A 24,925-nucleotide genomic window follows, 5' to 3' on the forward strand; every position below is an offset into this window, starting at 1 on the left:
CACATCAGCTGTTGAGGTTGATTGTGTGGGCCTTGTTATCTCCCAAAGTAAGAAGCCATGACTCAGAAAAGCAAGACATCTTTCTTAAGACCACCTGCCTGGGGCGGGAGTGCCTGAGTTCATACTCAGGCCTTCTTGTGACAAAGCCAAGCTCAGTTCTTAAAGTGCAAATGGTTCCAGTCTCAAATTTGGATCAGCTTGTCCAAGTAACAGCACGACTTGCAGGCATGTGCAAAAGCAGTATAGAGGGTAGGCTCCTCACTGCATCAGTGAGGCCTCCCTGCAGCAGCTGCCTTGTCAAGGGTCACAAGAGGCCAGCCTGGGCTAGCAAAGGGAACAAACAATCCAACAAATCAGTCCATCAGCTCCATGGCTCATCAGCTTCTTGAGTCTGGACCACACACTCGCCTTTAGCTCCCACCATCCATGTCCACCTCCACAGACCATCACGACCAAAATGAAGGCTGCAGCCTCCTCCTCCGCCCATTCCAAGTCTATGAACTGGTCCTGCATCCCTCATCATGAGATTTGCCTTCTCCCTTTCCCTTCCTCCTCTGCACACTCAGTGGTGCCCTTCAACGTGACTGTTGGGGGCTGCAGGCCAATCTAGAACATCCTACCTCTGGAGATCCTGCCTGCATTGCTCTCAGCTGAGAGAGGGTCTGTCCTTACCTTGATGACCCTGTGGCTAATCCAAAATGCTCCTGCCTGGGAAACAGAGAGTATGCAAAAGCCTGAATGTATAGGACGCTGCTTGATCAAGAGTCTCTGTGCTGCAAAGAGGCCATCAGCAAGCCCTGGCCCCTGGGGAAAACCCTTAGGGAAGGATGATTTCTTGCCAAAAGTAAGAAGCAAGCATGGCAAGATTAGAACGTAGAGTGGGGCGGGGTTTACTCAGGGAGAAGAAACCTCTCTCCCAGCGTTTCTTTCTGGGCAACTTAGCAGCTGAGGACATGCCTACCTGCTGGGGATGCTTGTTACCAGCATTCATCTTGAGAAGCCTTCCATCAGGCCAGGCTCAGGGTGGACAGATGGTCTTGACTCAAGAGGCAGTTCCCAGGTGCCCAGGGGTAGACAAATGCTGATGGTTGCGTGCAGGAGGAGACAGAAGCTCTGCATAGGTTGGGGACGGCCTCAGGTCATACAGACACCACTTCTCATTTATCACCAGCTCCCCATGCATGATTGGTCCCCACGCTCTCCTATCTCCCTCCCTCTGAGCCCACCTGCCAGGCTTTCATCCTAACTTCTATCTTTGGAACAAGAACTCTCCTCTTTTCTTGAGGCCTTCATCTCTGGCCGGGGTGCTCCTCCTGGAGCCCCATTTCTAAAAAGAGCAGTTCTCGTCACTACAATTCCTCTGGATCCCTCCGCCCCAGCCTATCCTAATTATCTTCTTGGTGAGTATTTTCTAAGGCTCCTAATTGGTGGAACTACCAGATTTCTTCATCTTCACTCTTCCTTTCTTCTCCTACCCTCAGTCCCAACTTCGAACATGGTCTCACATCTCCCCACTGAATTTAAGATTACATTTATTTTTTGCAACCGAGTAGCTGCCCTAATGCCTTTTTGTGGGAAGCCTCAACCCATACCTCCCCCCACCGCAGTACCTCCCAATGTGAACCTTAAAGACAAACATGCCCAACAGCCTCCTCAACTGGATCTCCCTTCCCTGGGACCCTTCCAGGTCTCACCTACACCTCTTTCCTGAACCTTCTCACTCACTCTGGTTTATTTTATTGTATGTAATAGTAACATCAACAGCAGAAGCAACAACAATAGTAGTGACCAGTATTTAATAAACGGCTACCATTCTAAATGCTTTCTGTGTATTACATCAGTTAACTGTTACAATAATATGACAGGAGTCCAATTATACAGATGAGTCAAGATAAGTGGTTTGCCCAAGGTTATCTAGGTGGGAAGAGCTGCCTCCAGAGTCTGCCTGCCTCAGTGCTTCGCTAGACTTGTTTAATACCCCTACTATCAAGGTGCCTCCTTGAGGGCAGAACAAGACCCTACTGACTTATGACCGAGCCCTTCAGTGTCAGAATAATTACAGAGGAAGCAAGGAGTGTCCAAGAAGAGGGGTAGAGATCCTCAGCCAGCACAACTGTCAGAGTACATGAACCCTGAATCTTTTGGGGACGTTCTGGGGGACCCCATCCAAAAAAAACCAAACCCAGTGCTGTCGAGTCGATTCCAACTCATAGTGGCCCTACAGGACAGAGTAGAACTGCCCCATAGAGTTTCCAAGGAGCACCTGTTGGATTCGAACTGCTGACCCTTTGGTTAGCAGCCGTAGCACTTAACCACTATGCCACCAGGGTTTCCAGGGGAACTCCACAGGAGAAGGAAAAAGAAAGACCATGAGCTGGAAGTACAATCTTTGAAAATAAAGGCATCTCTCCTTTTTCTTTAAAAAACTTTTTTAAAATAATATTTTATTGTGTTTTTGGTGAAAGTTTATACAGCAAATTAGGTTACCATTGAACAATTTCTATACACACTGTTCAATGACGGTTACATTTTTCACAATGTGTCAACATTCTCATTATTTCCATTCTGGTTGCTCTGCTTCCATTAATCTGGCTTCCCTGCCCCTCCCCACCCTTACCTTCTTATCTTTGCTTTAGGGTAAATTTTGACCATTTGGTCTCATTTAGATGATTTGTTAAAAGAGCTCACTGATTATATTATTTATTTTGTGATCCAATCTGTTATTTAGCTGAAAGGTAACCTCCAGGAGTGGCTACAATTCCAAGTTTAAAGGGTATTTCAGAGCAACAGTCTCAGGGGTTCCTCTAGGCTCCATAAGTGTAGTAAGTCTGTTTTTTTTTAAGACCTTGAGTTTTGTTCTACAATTTTCTCCCATTCTATCTGGGATCATCTATTGTGTCCCTGGTCAGAACGATCTGTAGTGGTAACTAGGCACCGTTTAGTTTTTCTGGTCTCAGGATAAATGAGGACATGGTTTGTGTAAGCTATTAGTCCTGTAGAGTAGTTTCTTCTTTGAGTCTTTGGTCTACTTCTTTCTCTCTCTTTCTCCAGATGAGTAGAGACTGATAAGTTGTATATTAGATGGCCGTTCACAAGCTTTTAAGACACTACTCACCAAATTAGCATGTAGAATATAAATTTTATAAATCATATTATGCCAATTGACCAAGTTGTCCCACGAGACTATGGTCCTAAACCTTCAAACCCAGTAAAGCAATCCCACGAGGTGTTTGGTTATGTATAGGAAGTATCTGTAACTGTGTCCCTATGAGTTTTGTCATACACATATATTAAAAAAAAATTTATATATGTAGCCCACACAAACATGAATATATATATATATACCTACAGATACACCTGGCACAGTGGCTAAGCATTTGGCTGCTAACCAAAAGGTCGGCAGTTCAAATCCACCAGCCACTCCTTGGAAACCCTATGAAGCAGTTCTACTCTGTCCTATTAGGTTGCTGTGAGTCAAATTCGACTTGATGGCAATGAGTTTTTTTCACAGATACAGCTATCCATGCACACACATATACTCACATATGCCTTCCTATATACATATATGCATACATATTTACCTGTGTAACCCCACACAAATTTTTTTGATTGTTATCGCTGTTGTTGCAAAATTTTATATGTTATAAAAGCATTTATCATAAATGTCCCTTATACCTGTGTATTTCTTAGTGTTATCATTTGTCTTGGTCACGTTGTGCAGACTTCACCTGCATTTGGTATTGCCTTTCCCATCACCAAAAATAACAAGTAAATACTATCTAGAAAGTGATTCCCCTTCCCTCTCCCTCCCATTCCTGGTAACCACCAATGGATGTTGATTTCTTGTCTTTTTCATAAAAGTGCGATCATACAATATTTGTCCTTTTGTGATTAACTTATTTCAGTCTGCACAATGTCCTCCAGACTGATCCATACTATGTTTCAAGAACTCATCATTACTCTTTATAGCTGTGTAGGATTGCTGTGAGTCGGAATCGACTCAATGGCAAAGGGTTTCATTTTTTGGGGTTAGTATTCTATTGTATGTATGTACTACAATTTGTTTATCTGTTCATCCAATGATGGGCACTTAGGTTGTTTCCATAGTTTTGCTATTGTGAATAATGCTGCAGTGAATATAGGTGTGCATATGTCTACTCATGTCACTGATATTAGATCTCTATAGTCTATACCTAGGAGTGGGATTGCTGGATCATAAGGTGTTTCTACTCCTAGCTTTTTGAGGAAGGACCATACATTTTTTCCATAGTTGGTTGTACCATTTTTATAATCTTACCAGCAGTGGATCTCCTTTTTCTTTGGTAGAGTTGGCACCCTAAAATTACCCATAAGCAAGAATGCCCAGAGAAAGTTCTAGAGGTTGTCAAGCCTCCATTCACAGTAATTATTTAGGGTTATGGTGTCTTTGGAGACCCAGCATCTGTTCCTTCAAGTGGCCTGGACCAATGCACCCGTTCCGGTACTGGGAATGGGGGCATCTAGATGTATTCCTGAGAACAAGCGGACAAGGAGCCTGTAGAGGGGAGAGACCCTAAAATTTACAGCATACCACTTACGTGTAGGTAGTTGAATATTCACCCCAAGCCTTAATAGATTATATTTTAACATTTTTTATGAGTTTGGACTTCCTTTAACTAGGTCCTTTAAGGGGTGATTTAACATTTTTCAACCTCTAATCTCCCGGCAAGAATAATGACAATTTTACTGGGCGATGGGACTTTCCCTCAGCTGCAGACAAATGTTGCCTTTTACCATGAACAGTTTTTCTTTCATTGATTCACACTCAGCTCTCCTGAAGGACTGCTGTGTGATGGGAACTACCTGGCGATGTAGGATATGTAAGGAAATCGGAAGATTCAAACCTACACTCCAAACTCTCAGAGTCGGACCCATTTTCTGAAGCCGAGAGCCATGGTACACCCCTGCATGTCTATGGCAGCTGCTCTGAGCCTGGGTCAGGAGGTAGGAGATCAGCGTCTGCTGTCAGCTCGCACCGCAGCGCATGAAGACAGAGGAGAAGGCCCCAAGTTTCCAGACAAGAGGACTGCATCTCGAGGATTCCAGACAGATGCACAAAAGTCTAGCAGCCAGTTGGGGGCAGGTCAACCCTGATGTCTTTCAGGCCCTCACTCACATGCTACGTTCTGCATGAAACCCTCCCCGACTGCCCTCAGGTACAAACGGACACTCCACCCCCACACCAGCAAGCCATTCCCTGTTCTCTCTCATTTTATTTTTTTCCATACCAACTGGGCACACACAGCACAAACATGTGCGTGTGAGCATGTACACACATACACGCACACACACATACTTCTTATTATGGAAATTTCCAAATATACACTGAAGTAGAGACAATAGTATAATTCCTTCCCATGTAACCATAGCCAAGCTTCAACAAGTACCAGCCTATGTCCAATCTGGGTCATTTAACCACCCTTTTATTGTCTCTTTCTGTTTTGGAGAAAGGGGCTGGACTATTTGATGTGCTGGATATATATATGACTTACTTTTTTTGTTTATTTTCTCTCTTTTCTCTTCACTAGACTGAAATAAACATGAAAGCAGGAATTTCTGTCTGTTGACTTCACTGCGTAATCTCCAGGACCTAGGACACTACCTAGCACATGGTAAGTGCTCATTAAGTTCTTGTCCAGTGACCGAATGAATGTCAGCCCAGGGTCCTCCTACATGGCCCTGAGCTTCCATTAGCAGGGCACGTATAGCCAGCCTTGCTTCCCTTGTCATTGCCTGCATTTTCCCAGTGCCAGTAGAGATAGGACAAGCAGCAACTTCTTATCACAGGTGTCTTCGATACCTCCTCTTGTGATGGGATCTTACAAACCAGTCCCATAAGCAGACAAGGTGGTTTACACTCTGGGCAACATTCCCAAAAGGCTATATCATATGGCAAAGAATACTAAATGCATATTTCAGTGTGTGTGTGTTTACAGACACACAGAGCTCAAACACAAGGACAGGCACGGGCCGATGCACAATACTCACATGCAACCACGAAACCTAGTCAGGTCGTTATTTGGCTTCTCACACTCGATTACGCTGGTGAACTTCAAGGGATTGAATTCAGAGACCTAAAATAATAGCATGCACACATTAGAGAAGTCTGGGCCAGGCTGTTCCACTCTAAAAGGCACTGGTCTGTTTGTCTTGCACCACGGCAAAGTCTCATGGAAGAACTCTGCTCGCTAATCTTTGCAAAATGCCAATCACACATGAGTACTTAACACAGGATTTTTTCATTTTTGTAGCAAATAATGACTAATACTTCCTTAATAAGGGACAATTACTAGAATAGTATTGGTTAGTAAGTGCCTAGAATGACTGTAGCTCTAATATAAAATAAGAGAATATGAGACATAGCAAAGTGCACCACTAAAAATGGCCAGGGATGAATGGGTTTTCTAAGAAAGACTGGAACCTTCCAATTTTCTATACATATTTAGAGAAGCAAATTAAACCTGGGAAAAAAGGAACTTACAATAAAATACTATTTCCCCAATTACACTAAATTCCTCACAGATATTTGATGAAAAAGAATTAAAGAACTCGTGTAAGGCAACAATTTATTATTCTTCTCAATTAAAAAAACAACAGCTCACCAAAAAGGAAATCTTTAATTCTAAATTTCGCCACTGATAGATATAATAGTGCTTTGTATATATTAGAAGCTCAGAAGTGGGGAAAGAAGAGGGGTGGGGAAAGGAAAGATAGGAACTAAGCCTTTAGTATAAATCCAAAAAAGCAAACCTGGTGCTCTGAAGTCCATTCCAATTCATGGTGACACCATGTATTGCAGAGTAGAACTGTTCCATAGGGTTTTCTTGGATATAATCTCTATGGAAGCAGACCACCAGGCCTTTCTCCCATGCAGACACTGAGTGGATTCAAACCACCAACTTTTAGCTTAGCAGCTGAGGGCAAACGGTTGTGTCACCCAGAGACCTTTAGTATAAATAGCTCAGTGCAATTAATTATTTTTAATTTTTTTTTTAGTCAGCTCTCTCTCTCTCTTCTCTAGCCTGTCATTCTCTTTTCTCTCTCAAGTGTCACAACAGAGTCAAAAATCAAAGGGTCTTTGTTCACATAAGCATCACGAAAAAGCATAAGGGACTAAAAACCACAGAAATGCCATAACCATTGTTTATAGCATCCCAGGTACTGACTGCTATACCACAGCAATGCATTTCTCTGCATAGAACACAGTCATGAAAGTAATGACTCTGGAACTCAGTTTCACTGTTTTCTAGTGCATTGTGCACATTCAAAGGAGGACTCACTAGAAAACAGTAGCCCAATGCAATAGCTGAAATTAAAGTGCTACTTTAATAGGCTCTTCTTGAAGCCTTAATTAGAAATCAGCCCTTCTCTCCTTGGACTGAAATGGCCTCATGCTCTATTTTCAGAATGAGGCTACATTTCAAGTAGGCTGATTTATTTAAAGCCACGAAGATTATCTTGAAACCAGCTCACTGCGTTCCCAGGCAGACCTTCACAGATCCGCAGTCCAGGATGGCCATGAAGGTAGTGGGTTCCAGCGCACACCAGGATTATTCTTGGCAGATAAGGAGGGCAGACTCTAAATGCTTCGTCTCTGTTTATTATTCTTTCTCAGAAAATACGGCCTGCGTGGCTCTCAAACAGCAAGACATTCTGCCCCTAGGACTTCATGACTGCATCCGTGATGTTACGCCAGCCATCATGTGACATGGGATATGTGCACACCCAGGGTAGAGACAACAGTAAGCTTCCTCTGCTTCATAAAAAGGAGTGGTGGGTTAACCCAGTTCACATTGTGTCCACTGTTGGGCCAGCACACGGCAAGTTGTAAACCCACGTGCACACGCGGGGCATTCACTAGTACACAGCCAGTGGGTGACTCTGTCCTATCTCCTGAGTGGAAATTTCAGAGACATCACCTACTTTGGTCTCTGGAGACCACGCAGATACATGGGGTCTGGTGAGACAGGGATCTAACTAAGCACAGCTGCCATGCTCACCACCCTCCCACTCCCCTCCCCCCTGCCCAGGAGCTAGGCAAGGCCACCATCCCCACCCACAGTTAGACATGGAAAACACAGCTCCTTCTGCCCTCTGCATCTGGGAACTTGCCTAAGAATGTCTTTTGCATAGGCTGTCCTGCTAGTCCTAGGTCGCAGGTCCCCAAAGGTCCCCTCCCCCTTCCTACTGCAACGGGATCACCCTTTACTGGCCTTTGGAGCTCCCATGTTGACATATGCAGTGTCTCCAACTGGTCTACCGGGCTTTAGTCTTACTCCTTCCTCAGGCCCATCACTGGCCCTGCAGGACCACAGTGATCCAAAAAGCCAATCTGACCATAGTAGGACCCTGCTCTAACAATACTTCAAGGCTGCTGTTCCCACCCAGGGTGAAATCCTCTGCCCAAGTAGTCCCTGAGCTCACCTTGCTGCTTCTGGCCCTCCAAGTAACTGTTCCTGCCACCCAGGATGACCTGGCCAGGTCCAGACCCACACCTTTCCACATAGCTTTCCTGTGAGACCCCATCCCATCCCATCACTGGGATGACTACTTCTTGCATTTCAGGATGTGATGCCTGCTGCATACTTTCTGGAAAAGCTTCCCTGGCTGTAGGCTGGTGCTGCTCCTCTGAGCTTGTCTGGCCCCTCACAAACACCAAAGCTCATGCTTCCCTGGGCACAGGTGGTGCTGGCTGTCCTTCCTTCACCAGACCACAGGTTCCCTGAGGACAAGAGCTCAGTCTCCTGAGACCAGCACAGAGCCTGGCATGCACATGGCCAAGAGTGATGGATTCTGGATGGATCTAACATACTATGTTGTCCTCAGCCAGGCACCCCTTAACCTCCACACAGGGAGATGGGACGGCCGAGGAAGGGCTAGTAGTTCTGGAAAACACCCCTTCTCAGGTGTTCCAGAAAGCACAATCCCTCTTTTACAAGTGAAAGCACACTTTCACTTGGTGGCATATAAAATAATTTCTTCATAGCCTCTAACCTAGCCAGTTACTTAATGACAAAGAGTGAAAAATGCCATAATTAATTTGGACAAAGCATTTTAGCTCAAATTAATGGAATAATTATCCTAACTCTGTCGTTTTATACTTTTGATTTGATTTGTATTTGCTACATGCTATTGGTGCTATGGGAATTCTAAGGTGGGCAGGCAGTCCAACACTGAATGAATGAATACATGAATGAACTTATTCACTGAAAGATGCTATTGCCAAATCAACATCATCAGTCCACTGATCTGAAAGAGAAAAGAAACACTGCCTGTCTTTCTTACCACAATGTGCCCTGGCACAAAGTGGCTGATCAAGCAGTGTTTATTAAACGAATAAATACTTGAATAAGCCTGTACGCACTCCTCCCAGGTGGTGGGAGACATCTAAAATAATAAGGGGCTGCCAGTCAAAGCAACCTTTTGCTGATAGAGTTGATGCCCAGATACAAATAAATACTAAACAGAAATGATCACAAAACAGACCTAAACACCTCTTTAACCTACAATTGAAACAGCCGTGATTGTATTATCTAAGATGTTCTAAGTACACCAGTACACAATTGATACATTGTGGTTGTATTATTAAAGGTGTTTTAAGCTCATAAGTATATATTAGATCGTGGTTATATTATCTAAGGTGTTTTAAGTACATCGGTACTTGACTGATAAATTGCGCTTGTATTATTTAAGGTGCTCTTTTTTTTTTTTTAAGCACAGAAGTGGAAACCCTGGTGGCATAGTGGTTAAGTGCCACGGCTGCTAACCAAAGGGCTGGCAGTTTGAGTCCACCAGGCGCTCCTTGGAAACTCTGTGGGGCAGTTCCACCCTGTCCTATAGGGTTGCTATGAGTCAGAATCGACTTGATGGCACTGGGTTTGGTTTTTTGGGTTTTTAAGCACATAAGTATATATTAGATTGTGGTTATATTATCTAAGGTGTTGTAATTGTATCAGTACACACACAGCACAGCAGCCAATTACAAAGTACTCCATTTGGCATAGTGCAGTACAGGGCTGTTGTGTAAGCTGCCACACTCACCTGCACTTCTTCCTGACACCTTCACTATTTCAAGTGTAATGGCCGATGGGGGCAGGGCATCAGGGCCAAGACTTCCCTGGGGCTCTCTCAGTCCATCTGCATCCTGGAGGAAGCTTCTGGAAGCTCAATGCCCTTTGACAGCTTTTAGAGAAACCACGAAGGGGTGTGGAGTTTGCCAAGTTTGGTGTCTCTAATTGCCAAGGTTTCCTGTCATAAGTACAAGCATTCAAGATCAAGTGGCCCCTTCCTTGTTTGAAACTCGAAGACAATGCTCCACTTGTTAAATCCAACTTGAAAACGTGTGTGTCAGCTACCACCCTTTCCCTGCATTTCCATCCTTTGTTCCCCTACCTCCTTGCTGTCTCACATTCAAAAGCCTGAAAGCTTTTGGTGGCTAAGCTCCGAGTGCTGAGTTTAAGCCTGGATTTTCAAAATCAAAAGCCTTTCTCCCCATTTCGGCCACGATGCCTAAACCACCAGTAGTGGGCGCTGGTTGTCAGCAGAGCCCACTCTTCCTTTGATTTAATGTTCACGAGATTTAAGAACTGGTTCATTAAAACATTAAGCAATAAGAGTTGTTCTTTAGAAAAGCAACTTCAAAACCTAATTGAAGGCCATTCTTTAAAGCTGCCCCTTAGAAGAATCAGTACTTACTCCAACTTGATTCTACTACATGATGGTACCTCTAGCAGTGCTGCTGAGCTCATGCACATAACCAGGTTCCAAGTCAGCCTGTCACAGCCACAGGCTGCACCCTTCTTCCATCACTATACGTTAGGTGATGATATAAACAAAGATGTAGTGAAGGGCAACGAGCCTGTTACCCCTGGTGGCCACTGAGCAGGCAGCCTGGCTGGAGACAAGCACACTCTCTCCAGGCAGCGTAGCAGACGTGGGCCCTGAGGCCCAGGTCCCAGAAGAACTACAGGGTCCACTAATAGCAATGCAGGAGAAAGGTATGTTGCCAGTTTTAGAAGAAAACAGGACACGGGGCTAGAAACGAGAGTCAGCTAAGAAGCTCTTGCACTAACTTGGGAATGGCTCCAGGAGCGAACCAGTGGCAGGAACGTGAAATTCTACAACACAATCAGATGAGCTCAGTCATCTGGATTTAAAGGGAAAATTGTCCAGCATTGATCTGGAACATACCTCTGGCTGAGGGCAAATAGAGACAGTGGACAAAATACTAAAAATACCTGCCTGAAGGTATCAGAGATTTCACAAAAAGATGAAGAATAATCAAGTCAAGGTCTAGGAAAAGACAAAAACCCAGGAAGGCGAGACTGGTGTCTGGGGCCTCTTTTCCTTTATGGGTGTCTGAAAATTCTGAAAGAGGTAGCTGAGAAACTGAGCAGAACTAGTGAGGCAAATGCGAAGCACAGGACCTGTTTTAGCTTCCTATGGCTGCTGTAAAAACAGCCACAAATTTAACAGCTTAAGACAACATGTTTATTATCTTATAGTCCTGGAGGCCAGGAATCTGAAATGAGTCTCACTGACTTAAAATCAAAGTGTCAGCAAGGCTGCAATTCTTCTGGAGACTAGGGGAGAACCCATTCCTTTACATTTTCCAGCTTGCAGACACTGCCCACATTCCTCGGTTCGTGGCCACCTTCCATTTCAAAGCAGCAATGGCAGCGCAAGTCTCTGCCACACCAACAGTCTGACGCTGACTTCCTGCTTTCACCCCCTTGTTATTACATTGGGGCCACCAGATAATCCAGGATGATATCCTCATCTCAAAATTCACTGACTCTTGTTGTTGTTGTGTTGTGTGCTGTCGGGTCAATTCCGACTCACAGCTGATTAGCAATCTTAATTCCATCTGAAATTTTATCACCCCTTTCAATGTAACATAAAATATTCATAAATTCTGGGGATCAGAACGTGGACATCGTGGTGGGGGGAGGGACATTACTCTGTCTACTACAGGCTCCACCAACAGAAACAAACAAACAAACAAAAAAACACTTGCCATCTAGTCAAAATCTGACTCATAGCGATCCTATAGGACAGAGTAGAGCCACCAACAGAAGGGCCTGATTAATAGCCATAATTTTAGATGGGACCATAAAGAACTATACCCCAGGAGGAAGGATGAACTAGAAGTAAATCAGCTTTTGTGCAAACTGCAACCCAGTTTTGAGTCATGTAAGTGGCACAGAATCTCTCAGTCCCTAAAACGGATGAGGGTGATCCCAGATTTTGAGAACCCCCAGACAGTGGACAAAACAAAGTCTTCTCTGAAGAAAAATAATACATCTTATGCCTCAAAGAAAGGTAACCTAACAGAATGCAGAAATTATCAAACAATATCAATATCACACACAAGTAAAATTTTGTTGAAGATCATTCAAAAACCGTTGTAGCAGTACATCAATAGCAAACTGTCAGAAATTTAAGCCTGATTCAGAGAGGATGTGGAACAAGGAATATCATCACTGATGTCAGGTGGATCTTGGCTGAAAGCATTCGACTGTGTGAACCATAACAAATTATGGATAGCAATGCCAAAAATTGGAATTTCAGAACACTTAATTGTGCTCATAAGGAACCTGTACATAGACCATGAAGCAGTCTTTCGAACAGAACAAGGGGATAGTGCACGGTATAAAGTCAGGAAAAAAGTGTGTGTCAGGGCTGTATCTTTTCACCGTATTTATTCAGTCTGTATGCTGAGCAAATAATCTGAGAAGTTGGACTATATGAAGAAGAGTGTGGCATCAGGACAGGAGGAAGACTCATTACCAATCTGCAATATGCAGATGACACAACTTTCTTGCTGAAAATGAAGAGGACTTGATGAAGATCAAAGACCACAGCCTTCAGTATGGATTACACCTCAACATAAAGAAACAAAAATCCTTACAATTGGACCAATAAGTGACATCATGATAAACAGAGAAAAGACTGAAGTCTTCAAGGATTTCATTTTACTGGATCCACAATCAATGCCCATGAAAGCAGCAGTCAAGAAATCAAATGACACATTGCATTGGGCCAATTTGCTGCAAAAGACCTCTTTAAAGTGTTCAAAAGCAAAGATGTCACTTTAAGGACTAAGACGCACCTGCCCCAAGCCATGGTGTTTTCGATCCACTGATAGGCGTGTGAAAGCCTATGCATGTGAAAGCCGGACAATGAATAAGGAAGACTGAAGAAGAATTGATGCCTTTGAATTACAGTTCTGGAGAAGAGTTGGAGAAGAATATTGAATCTACCCTGGGCTGCCAGAAGAACAAAAAAATCTGTCTTGGAAGGGGTATAGCCAGAATGCTTATTAAAAGCAGGGATGGTGAAACTTGGTCTCGCTTACTTTGGACACGTTATCAGGAGGGTCCAGTTCTTGGAGAAGGACATCAGGCTTGGTAAAGTAGAGGGTCTGTGAAAAAGAGGAGGACCCTCAATGAGATGGATTGGCAAACAGTGGCTGCAACAATGGGCTCAAGCAAACGATTGCGAGGATGGCACAGGACCAGGCAATGTTTCGTTCTGTTGTACACAGGATCGCTATGAGTTGGAATCAACTTGATGGCACCTAACACAACAGGCCTCAAATTATTTTTAAAACCAAATTTTCAAGTTCAATGTCAGACACATATTTAGAGATGACCAGGCACAAGAAAACATAAGGCATCATGGAACAAGAACTAAGAGGCCATAAAACAACTACTAACAAATTTCAAAGAATTAAATTTATACATAATATAACTAAGCCAGGATTAACAATAAGAAGTGAATTACAAAAACAAAACAAAACAAAAACACTTGTTTTGAAATTATGGAATACAAGTCTAAATGATCAATTGGTCAAAGAAAAAAATGACAAGGAAAATTAGAACATATATACTTATCTAAATACTATTAAGTATACTATATATCAAAACTTGTGGGATGTTTCTTGTTTCAGAGAAATTAATAGCTTACTTGCACATATTAGAAAAGATTAAATGACATAAATTAATGAGCATCTACCTGAACAATTAGAAAAACAACAACAAATGAAACTTAAAGAAGGTAAAGGAAGGATAAAAAAAAAAGCAGAAAATACATATACAAAATAATTCCCCGCAAGACGAATCTAGACAAAAATGAGAGCAAATTGTGAAGAATAGGAATAAAAAAGAGGGTATCACTATAGATCCTACATATATCAAAATGTTAAGTGTATTGTGAACAATTTTATACCAATATATTTGAAACTTTAAATAAAAAGCACAATTACTAGAAAAATACAAGTTACCAAAATTTATAGTAGAAAAAATAGAAATCCTGAATAGTTCCTTAACATCAAATAAATGGAAAAAAATCTGTTGCTGTCGACTGGATTCCAACTCATAGCAATGCTATAGGACAGATTAGAACTGTCCCATAGGGTTTTTGAGGCTGTAATCTTTACGGAAGCAGATTGCCACATCTTTATTCCATGGAGTGGTTGGTGTGTTCGAACTGATGATCATTCAGTTAGTGGCCAGGTGCTTAATCACTGTGTCACCAGGGCTCCTTAATAAATGAAATACATAATTTATATTTTTCCACAAAGAAAATTTCAGACTCAGTGAATTCTACTGAACATTTGAGGAAGAAATAGTACCTACTAAGCCAGCAATATCATGATAGATGGTGAAGAAACTGAAGTTATCAAGGATTTCATTTTACCTGGATCAACAATCAATGCCCATGGAAGCAGCAATCAAGAAATCAAACAATGTAATGCCCTGGGAAAATCTACTGCAAAAGACCTCTTTAAAGTATTAAAAAGCAAAGATGTCGCTTTGAGGACTAAGGTGCACCTGACCCAATCCATGGATTTTTCCATTGCCTCATATACATGTGAAAGCTGAATAATGAAAAAGGAAGAGAAGAATTGACACACTTGAACTGTAGTGTTGGAGAAAAATTTGGAATATATCATGGAATGCCAGAAGAATGAACAAATCAGTTTTTGGAGAAAGCACAGCCAGAACGTTCTTTAGAAGTGAAGCCCAGAGATGCATATTTAAATACATAATACATTACCAAGGTGGATATATTCCAGGAATTTAAGGTTGATATACCGGAAAAGGAAACCCTGGTGGCGTAGTGGTTAAGAGCTATGGCTGCTAATCAAAAGGTCAGCAGTTCAGATCCCCCAGGTGCTCCTTGGAAGCCCTATGGGGCAGTTCTACTCTGTCCTTTAGGGTCGCTATGAGTTGGAACTGACTCAAAGGCAGTGGGTTTGGGTTTTTTCGTTTGTTTGTTTATAACAGAAAAATCAGTGTAATTTGCCACATTAGTGAAAAAGAAGAAAAATCATTTGATCATCTCAGCTGAAGCAGTAAAAGCATTTGGCACAACTCAGCATCCATTCATAAGTATTAGCAGGCTAATATTAAAAAGGGTCATCATTAGTCTTCTGGATGTACCAAAACTCCAATGAAAAATACGATTAAATGTTTAAATCTTTCTCTTTAAGATGGGTATCAGGAAAAGACTGCCTCCTATCACCACTTCTATCCAAGACTGTGTTGGTGATTCCTAGCCACTGCAATAAGGCAAATGTTGTTGTTGTTGTTAGGTGCTATCTAGTCAGTTCTGACTCATAGCGACCCTATGCACTACAGAACAAAACACTGCTCGGTCCTGCGCCATCCTTACAATCGTTGTTATGCTTGAGCTCATTGTTGCAGCCACTGTGTCAATCCACTTCATTGAGGGTCTTCCTCTTTTCCGCTGACCCTGTACTCTGCCAAGCATGATGTCCTTCTCCAGGGACTGATCCCTTCTGACAACATGTCCAAAGTATGTGAGACGCAGTCTCGCCATCTTTGCTTCTAGGGAGCATTCTGGTTGTACTTCTTCCAAGACAGATTTAGTCATTCTTCTGGCAGTCTATGGTATATTCAATATTCTTCACGAACACCACAATTCAAAGGTGTCAGCTCTTCTGTCTTCCTTATTCATTGTCCAGCTTTCACATGCATATGATGCAATTGAAAACACCATGGCTTAGGTCAGGCACACCTCAGTCTTCAAGGTGACATCTTCACTTTTCAAACTATAAAGAGGTCCTTTGCAGCAGATTTGCCCAATGCAACGCGTAGTTTGATTTCTTGACTGCTGCTTCCACGGCTGTTAATTGTGGATCCAAGTAAAAAGAAATCCTTGACAACTTCAATCTTTTCTCCGTTTATCATGATGTTGCTCATTTGTCCAGTTGTGAGGATTTTTGTTTTCTTTCTGTTGAGGTGTAATCCATACTGAAAGCTGTGGTCTTTGATCTCCATTAGTAAGTGCTTCAAGTCCTCTTCACTTCAGCAAGCAAGGTGGTGTCATCTGTATAATGCAGGTTGTTAATGAGTCTTCCTCCAATCCTGATGCCCTGTTCTTCTTCATACAGTCCAACTTCTCAGATTATTTGCTCAGCATACAGATTGAATAGGTATGGCGAAAGGATACAACCCTGACACACACCTTTCCTGACTTTAAACCACTCAGTATCCCCTTGTTCTGTCCGTACAACTGCCTCTTGATCTATGTACAGGTTCCTCATGAGCACAATTAAGTGTTCTTGAATCCCCATTCTTCTCAATGTTATCGATAATTTGCTATGATCCACACAGTCGAATGCCTTTGCATAGTCAATAAAACACAGGTAAACATCCTTCTGGTATTCTCTGCTTTCAGCCAGGATCCATCTGACATCAGCAATGATATCCTTGGTTCCACGTCCTCTTCTGAAACCAGCCTGAATTTCTGGAATTTCCCTGTTGATATACTGCTGCAGCCGTTTTTGAATGATCTTCAGCAAAATTTTGCTTGCGTGTGATATTAATGATACTGTTCTATAATTTCTGCATTGATTGTATCACCTTTCTTGGGAATAGGCATAAATATGGATCTCTTCCAATCAGTTGGCCAGGAAGCTGTCTTCCATATTTCTTGGCATAGAAGAGTGAGCACCTCCAGCACTGCATCCATTTGTTGAAGCATCTCAATTGATAGTCCATCAATTCCTGGAGCCTTGTTTTTTGCCAATGCCTTCAGTGCAGCCTGGACCTCTTCCTTCAGTACCATTGGTTCCTGATCATATGCCACCTCTTGAAATGGCTGAATGTAAACTAATTCTTTTTGTCATAATGACTCTGTGTATTCCTTCCATTTTCTTTTGATGCTTCCTGCGTAGTTAAATATTTTCCTCATAGAATCCTTTGCTATTGCAACTCAAGGCTTGAATTTTTTCTTCAGTTCTTTGAGCTTGAGAAATGCCAAGCGTGTTCTTCCCTTTTGATTTTCTATCTCCGGCTCTGTCAGTTTGTCGTACTGTGGGGGCTTGTGTGTTGCTGTGGTGCTGGAAGCTATGCCACCAGTATTCAGATATCAGCAGGGTCACCCACGGAGGACAGGTTTTCAGCTGAGCTTCCAGACTAAGACAGACTAGGAAGAAGGACCCGGCAGTCTACTTCTGAAAAGAATTAGCCAGTGAAAACCTTACGAATAGCAGCGAAACATTGTCTGATATAGTGCTGGAAGATGAGCCCCCCAGGTTGGAAGGCACTCAAAAGATGACTGGGGAAGAGCTGCCTCCTCAGGGTAGAGTCAACCTGAATGACGTGGATGGAGTAAATCTTTTGGGACCTTCATTTGCTGATGTGGCACAACTCAAAATGAGAAGAAACAGCTGCAGACATCCAAGGTAAATATATACATATATATATAGTATTCTTATAGACTTTTTCTATTTTCTATATATATATATATATATACCCAACCAAAAAACCAAACCCAGTGCCGTCGAGTCTATTCTGACTCATAGTGACCCTATAGGACAGAGTAGAACTGCCCCACAGAGTTTCCGAGGAGCGCCTGGTGGATTTGAACTGCTGACCATTTGGTTAGCTGCCGTAGCACTTAACCACTACGCCACCAGGGTTTCCATATACATACATATGTGTGAATATATATATATATATAAATGAAAAAGAAGAAATAATGCTATTATCATTTGCAGATAAAATGATTATACATATGCAGTTTTTAGATGCTCGCAAGTCAATTCTGACTCCATGTGTGCAGGGTAGAACTACTCCATAGGATTTTCAAGGATGTGACTTTTTGGAATCAGGTTGCCAGGTCTGTCTTCCAAGTCACTTCTCAGTGGGTCTGAACCACCAAGCTTTCAGCTAGTAGTCAAATTTTTAACTGTTTGCACCACCCAGGAAATCTGATTATACCTGTAAAAAAATCTAAAATAATCTTCGGAAAACTTGTATTCTTATAGATTGTCTCTATACACAGCTATATACACACACAAGTGCATAGTGAATATCCTATTTATAAATGCACACACATATTGCATTTATATATACACACTATCTATAACAAGCTAAAAATCACTTTGGTAGGAATAAATCAAACAAAAAATGTGCAAAGTCTCTATGTTGAAAACTAAAAACTATCATTGAGAGATTAAAAAAGATCCAAATAAATGCAGAAACATATCATATTTATGAATTAGAAGACTCAAAATAATAAAGATATCTATTCCCCACTTCTCTCCAAATTATCTGTATATTCAAAGTAATGACAATAAAAATCCCATCATCTTTATTTGTGGAACTTGACAAGCTCATACTGAAAGTATGGAAATGTAAACAACCAAGAATAGCAAAGGCATTCTTAAAAGAAAAATAAAGTGGAAGACTCTTACCTACCAGGTATTAAGACTTATCATAAAGCTAGCTTAATTAAAACAGTGTGGTTGTCATAAGGATACACAAATAAGCCAGTGGAACAGAGAACACATTTCTGGTCACCTGACTTAAGATAAAGGTGATATTACAGAGCTGTGGGAAAAATGTATCTTTTCAATAAATGATTTTGCAACAATTATGTATCCATATGGGAAAAAACAAATAAACCCAAAACTCAACCCTTCCTCTTATCTACAAATATCAATTCCAGATGGGTTATGGACCTAAATGTGAAAGGTAAAGCAATAAAGCTTTTAGAAAATTATAGGAGAATATCCTCATGATCTAAGAGAATATCCTCGTTTACTAAGACTTAGTAAATAAGACTCCAAAGACACTAACCATAAAAGAAAAGACTAATAAATTTTCCTGCATAAAACTTAATACCTCCTTTCTATTAAAAGACACCATGAAAAGGGCAGAGAGGCAAACCACAGAGTGGCAATAAATATCCCAGGGCTTAAATAAGAGAATGCATAAAAAACTCCAAGAAAATAATTACAGAAAGACAAAAAACTCAGTAGAAAGAAGAATAAGAGATGTGAACAGGGACATCACTAGAAAATACTTACATAAAGACAGTTAACCTAGTAGAAAGCTAGACAAGGGACTTGAAAAGTGGTATAACAAAAGATAAAATCTCTATGAGGGGAAAGAAAGAAAAGAAAGGGTGCTCAACACCCTTGGTAATTAGGAAAATGCAATTTAAAACCACAGTGAGATAGTCTACCTATGCATTAGAATGGCTATAATAAAAAAGAAAGTACCAAGAGTTGGGTGAGGATCTAGATCAGACAGAACTCTCAAATACTGCTAACGGGGCATATAAATTGGAACCCCTTCTTTGGATCACTGTTTGGCATTATCTACAAAGTTCAAAAGGGTATGCAAGTCTAATGGTCCCTTTCCCAATCCTTTCCAGTGACCCTCACAGGGAATTTGAGCTTTAGATTCTGCTGGACTAAAAATCCTGGCTCCTAGGGGTGGTGAGGAATAATTTTCTTCCACTAATGCAGTGATTGTTACATTAACCTGAAGCTACAGATGAACAGGCAAAGAAAAGAATCACCCTAAATATCATGAACGGATAGAGTTGCTGCTACACAAGAGGGACAGCAGAGAGGAGCACGTCTGAAGTTTAGAGGATTCACTAGGGCATTCGTGGGTGCTTCCATGACTGGTAATAACGAATGGGCAATGGCATTAACGACAAAGCCTGACAAGGGCACAGCGACCAGGTGTTCAGACTTGTCAGGCATGAAGTTTTGGGTCACTCCATCAAGCAGACAACCCAGATTAGCAGAAGAGCTGTTTGAGGGTGAAGGGACTCTAGAATGGGTGGTAGAGGAAGGAGATAATTAATATTAATTATATCCTCAGGACCAGCCCTTAGAAGAGTAAATGACAAGACAGAGTAAACTGAACTTGGAGAATGAGTGGACGTGAGTGGTGTAGGCAGAGGACCACAGCAGGCACTGTTAGTGCCACAGCAGGTCCACCCTCACAGTGTGCCCCGGCCTGGCTTCCACTGCCACTACCTGCATCTCTTGACTTGAGGACTTCTTTGGACAGACAGCGCCAATTCTACCAGCACAGTGCAGACTGGAAGTGCTGGGACTGAACACCTCCCAGGAGCGGCCAGCCCTGGTGGTGTAGTGGTTAAGAGCTACAGCTACTAACCGAAAGGCTGGCAGTTAGAATCCATCAGTTGCTTTTTGGAAACCCTATGGGGCAGTTCTACCCTGTCCTATAGGGTCACTATGAGTCGGAATCGACTTGCTGGCAATGGGTTTTTTTTTGGTTTAGGAGTGGCAGGCAAACACTGAATGACTGGTGCTGGAGTATAAGCACCCCAGTTCCCTTGGCTTTCAAGCAGGTAACTATGAAATAGCTCTTCTACATTGTTTCCTAGAGTACCCCATTAAGCCTCTGCTCTAGTCACTGTAATATAGTTTTCTAAAAATGCTGTCTTGGCATAGTTTTAGGCTCTGGCTGAGGCCGGTCCATACCCCTCCTTGAGCAACTGATTAAGTCCGCTCTCCAACTACACCCTTATCAGGTCCTCACACTCCTGGGCCACTATGTACCTGTCCTAATCACCCCAGGGCCAGGTACCTGACAACTAGGCACAGCCCCTATGCCCCGTGAGCCTGCAGAGTTACTCAGAACACTCAATCCCCAGGAAGCTCACACAACTTAGCCAACCCCTCCCTGCCTGCCATCCATAAGTCCTCTCCTACAATCCCAGCCTGTTGTCTGTTTGTGCCTGGGTGCTACCACTATGTGGGCCCTGTGTCATGAAGAGTCTCTAAGAATTATGAGTATAATAACTCTAGTTATGGTTCATGGCCTTCCTGAGCCCTCCTTCCTGCACTGCACCTGCCTTACCATCCCGGGAAATCTGTGAGATCACCTGCCCAAAGTGGTAACTTGCTTGTTGGGCTGCCTTCCTTCCCCACTCTTACTTTTGTACTCTCCTTATCTATGTTTCCTAGAATCATCTTCCCAATAAACTGCTTGTACCCAAATACCTTTCTTGGGGTCTGCTTCAAGAAAACAAGACTCCAAGGGATTCAAAAAGAAAACTGGTGAGAAGGATCAAGAAGAAACGGGTCTTGATTTCTTATCTTTTTCTGTTTGTGCTCCCACTCTGGCCACATCTACTTCTCGGTTAATTTCAGAACACATGGCTTTGATAACTCAGTCCATGATTCCTCAATCGCTCTCTGCTGCCTAAAAAATTAAGTATAATTGCCTCTACTTGTCATTAACTGCCTTGACAAAAATAGTCTAAACTGTACTGCCCTTTTTTCCAGGGCTTATGCCTGGTGCCACCCTCCTCTGTACTCTGACCCAACTGGAGAACTCCCTCTTTTCTGAACACATGCTAGGCTTCCTTAAAGGCGTGCACTCATCCAGTCTGCATGCTACGCCTGGGATCTCCCTCTAGTTGCTCTAACTTCCCATATTACCTCATTTAGAGAATTAATGAGTGTGAAACTCTGCCAATTGTTAAATGCTATTAAGATGTGAGTTTTTTTTACACTAACATAAAAGTTTTCCAACTCGTCCTTCCAGGTTATTTTCAAACGCCTCCTCTGTATACAGCCATTTTCTTCTATCCTCGACTCCTGAGTCCTCTTCCACCATTAACTCCTGCTTGGATGAGAGCTCCATTTTTACTTGTCTTAATACTACCCTAGATTGTAAATGTCCACACATCAGAGACCTCAATCAGTGCCTTATTTGATGGAAGGGGTCCAGTGTAACTGAGTAAATTGGAAGACAGGTGCAATGCTTACAGGTAAAGATAAAGGGAGGTTTTCAAATTTAAAGTTAGCACTCATACTACCAGTAGAGATATGGTAAAGGACCACATTTACCCTATAGCCTGAAACAATTAAAAAAAAAAAAAAAGACAAAATGTATAAAACAAAGACCTTCAAGGCTGTGAACTTTATTAGGTCAGTGATCCCTGAAAGATGGGAAACCAATGAAGTGAACCCAACTCATTTGTCCCAGTTGTCCTGAGACAGTTTATAGGACACAGCAGAGGGCAGGTGGGAAGCCGGGAAGCTGACTCCCTGAGTTGGAGCTGAGGGCCAAGGAGACCAAGACAGCTGAAGTTTGCAGGACAGAGTACCAGGGAGGAGAGAGCTGTGCAGAGAGCCCCAAAGACCTGTGGTCGGCCCCCTCAAACATTCAGCAGAGGACTGATGGACACAAGCATACAAGGAAACTACTTAAGGCCGGGAAAGAACAAACCCAAAGGGCTTGAGGGAGCTCTGCTCTGTGCTCACAGAAATCCTGGAGCACAGCCTGTTCCTACCAGCCACACTAGAAACACTTGTAAGTCACAGGACACTGGGCATTACTAGGGAAAGCCTTAGCCCTAAATGAGCACTGCTTCGAACCTGCATAACAGATCAAACTGTTCCTAGTAACTTAACTGCAATCCAAAACAAAGCCCAAGAATATTATAGGAATACAAAAATAGCGAGCACCCAATGAGGTAAAATTCACATGTCTGGCATTCAATCAAAGATTTCCAGCCATGGAAAGAGTCAAAAAAGCAAGGCCCATAATAAAGAGAATAAAGCACCCAACTGAAACTGACCCAGAACAGACAAAGGTGTTAGAATAAGGAGGAGAAGACATTAAAACAGTAATTATAATTGGATTTTATATGTTCAAAACCTTAAGCAGAGTCAGGGAAGATACCAAAAAAAAAAAAAAAAAAAAACCCTAAATTGAACTTTCTAGAGATAAAAACTACAATATCTAAGATAAACATTAATCTAATGGGATTAATGGCAGATTTGTTGTTGTTATTGTTGGTATGCTCCAACTCATGGGGACCTTATGTGTAACAAATTAGAAATTGCAAAAGAAAAGATCAGTGAACTTGAAAACTGTGTGACAAATAACTCACTTTGGACTTTGTCTCTGGTTCTGAAAATAGACTTTGGAATTCTGGAACTATCACAATGCTTTTTGTTTTTCCAAAACAACTAGGCAATAGTTAAACATGTGCAAGTGTGTTGGGAGTCCCCAAACCATCACTTTGGCAAGGGGCCTTATGAAGGGGAGGGGGGCACAGTGAGACCTCAGAACCACCCCCCCCAACCTTCTGATGTTTTCAGCAGGGTTAAAGAGATATCTTTCTGGCTTGGTGCCAAGGTGTCCGATCCCTAACCCCCTTCTAGGGTGGCCACGTGGGAACAAATCTACAAAGCACACAGGCTTTGGAATATAAAAATGGCTGGGGGAGGGAGCTTTGGGGTCGCTTGGCTATAGTGCTGGGTGGAAGAACACATAGCAGACTTGTGCAGCCCACCTAACTACACCTACCCAGTTGGGGGTGGGGGCAGAAAGTAGGCCCCTTTTTAAGTCCCTTAGCTATGGTGCAAGTGGAGTATGTGTAGGAGAATTGGATCACCTTTTCAAGTCCTGGGAGGGCTGACTCAAAAATGGATCCATATTCTGTTCTGGTGTGTTGTCTGCTTCTTGTCACAAGGAATGAAAGCTACTTTCCACGTGCAAATGCTCTGGGTGTGCCGTACATGTTCAAGCTCTGACTGGAAGGAGGTGATATTCATGGAGGAATCACTACTAATGATTAATGTCCTTTTTCTAATGACCTTCTGGCTATTCAGGAATCTGAGACAACCTGTGAGTACATCACAAAAACACAGTAATAGAAGCTACCCAAATTGAAATACAGAGAGAGGAAAGAAAAAGGAAAGAGCGTTGGTGAACTTTGGGACAACTTAAGGCAGACGAAAATATATGCAACTAGAGTCCCCAAAGGAGAAAGACAGAAAAAAATATTTAAAGAAATAATGGCTGAAAATTTTCCAAATGTTATGAAAACTATAAACTCGCAGATCCAAGAAACTCAATAAACAACAAGTACAAAAATCTTGAAGAAAACTAGACTACAAGGCAAATCATAGTCAAATTGCTCAAAATAAACACTAAAAAGAAAATCTTAAGAGCAGCCATGTTATGTAAAGAGGAACAAAATTAACGATAGCAGCAGATTTTTCACGGGAGAAACAATGCAAGCAAGAAGACAGTAGAGCAACATATTTAAAGCACTGAAATGAAAATACCGTCAACCTAGAATTTTATATCCAATGAAAGTATCTTTCAAAAAGGAAGGCTAAAAAGGCATTTTCACACATAGAAAAACTTAAAAACCTAGCAGACCCAAACTACAAGAAATAGTACAGGAAGTCCTTTAGGCAGAACAACAGTTATACTATTTGGTAATATAGATCTACACAAAGGAAAGACGAGCACAGGAAATGGTAACTATGTAGGTAGGTATATAAGTTTTTTCTCTTATTATTTAAATACATTTAATATATAAATATTTAAACAAAAGCAATAACAATGTTTCATGTTGTGTACAACATAGGCACAAGTATAATGTTTGACAGCAACAGCATAAAGTCTGAGAACAGGGGGAAATGGAAGTACACCATTCTAAAGTTCTTTTACTATATATTAAGTGGTAGATATAACTTAACAACAGAGAGATAGAGTTAAAGATGTGTACACTATAAACACTGAAGCATCCATTCAAATAGCAAAACAAAGAGTTATAG

General features: G+C 42.0%; 1 protein-coding gene across 2 annotated transcripts in view; it reads right to left on the reverse strand.

Moving 5' to 3' along the window:
• The window catches only part of ATP10A (ATPase phospholipid transporting 10A (putative)), a 215,703-nt gene that overhangs the window by 60,761 nt on the left and 130,017 nt on the right, over nucleotides 1–24,925 (reverse strand). For both annotated transcript variants that reach the window (XM_049905514.1, XM_049905513.1), the window contains exon 3: nucleotides 6,028–6,113. In XM_049905514.1, coding sequence (XP_049761471.1) covers nucleotides 6,028–6,113 — 86 coding nt within the window. The remainder of the gene's footprint in view (nucleotides 1–6,027; nucleotides 6,114–24,925) is intronic.

This window comes from Elephas maximus, chromosome 13 (assembly GCF_024166365.1).
Source record: "Elephas maximus indicus isolate mEleMax1 chromosome 13, mEleMax1 primary haplotype, whole genome shotgun sequence".
Lineage (NCBI taxonomy): Eukaryota > Metazoa > Chordata > Mammalia > Proboscidea > Elephantidae > Elephas > Elephas maximus.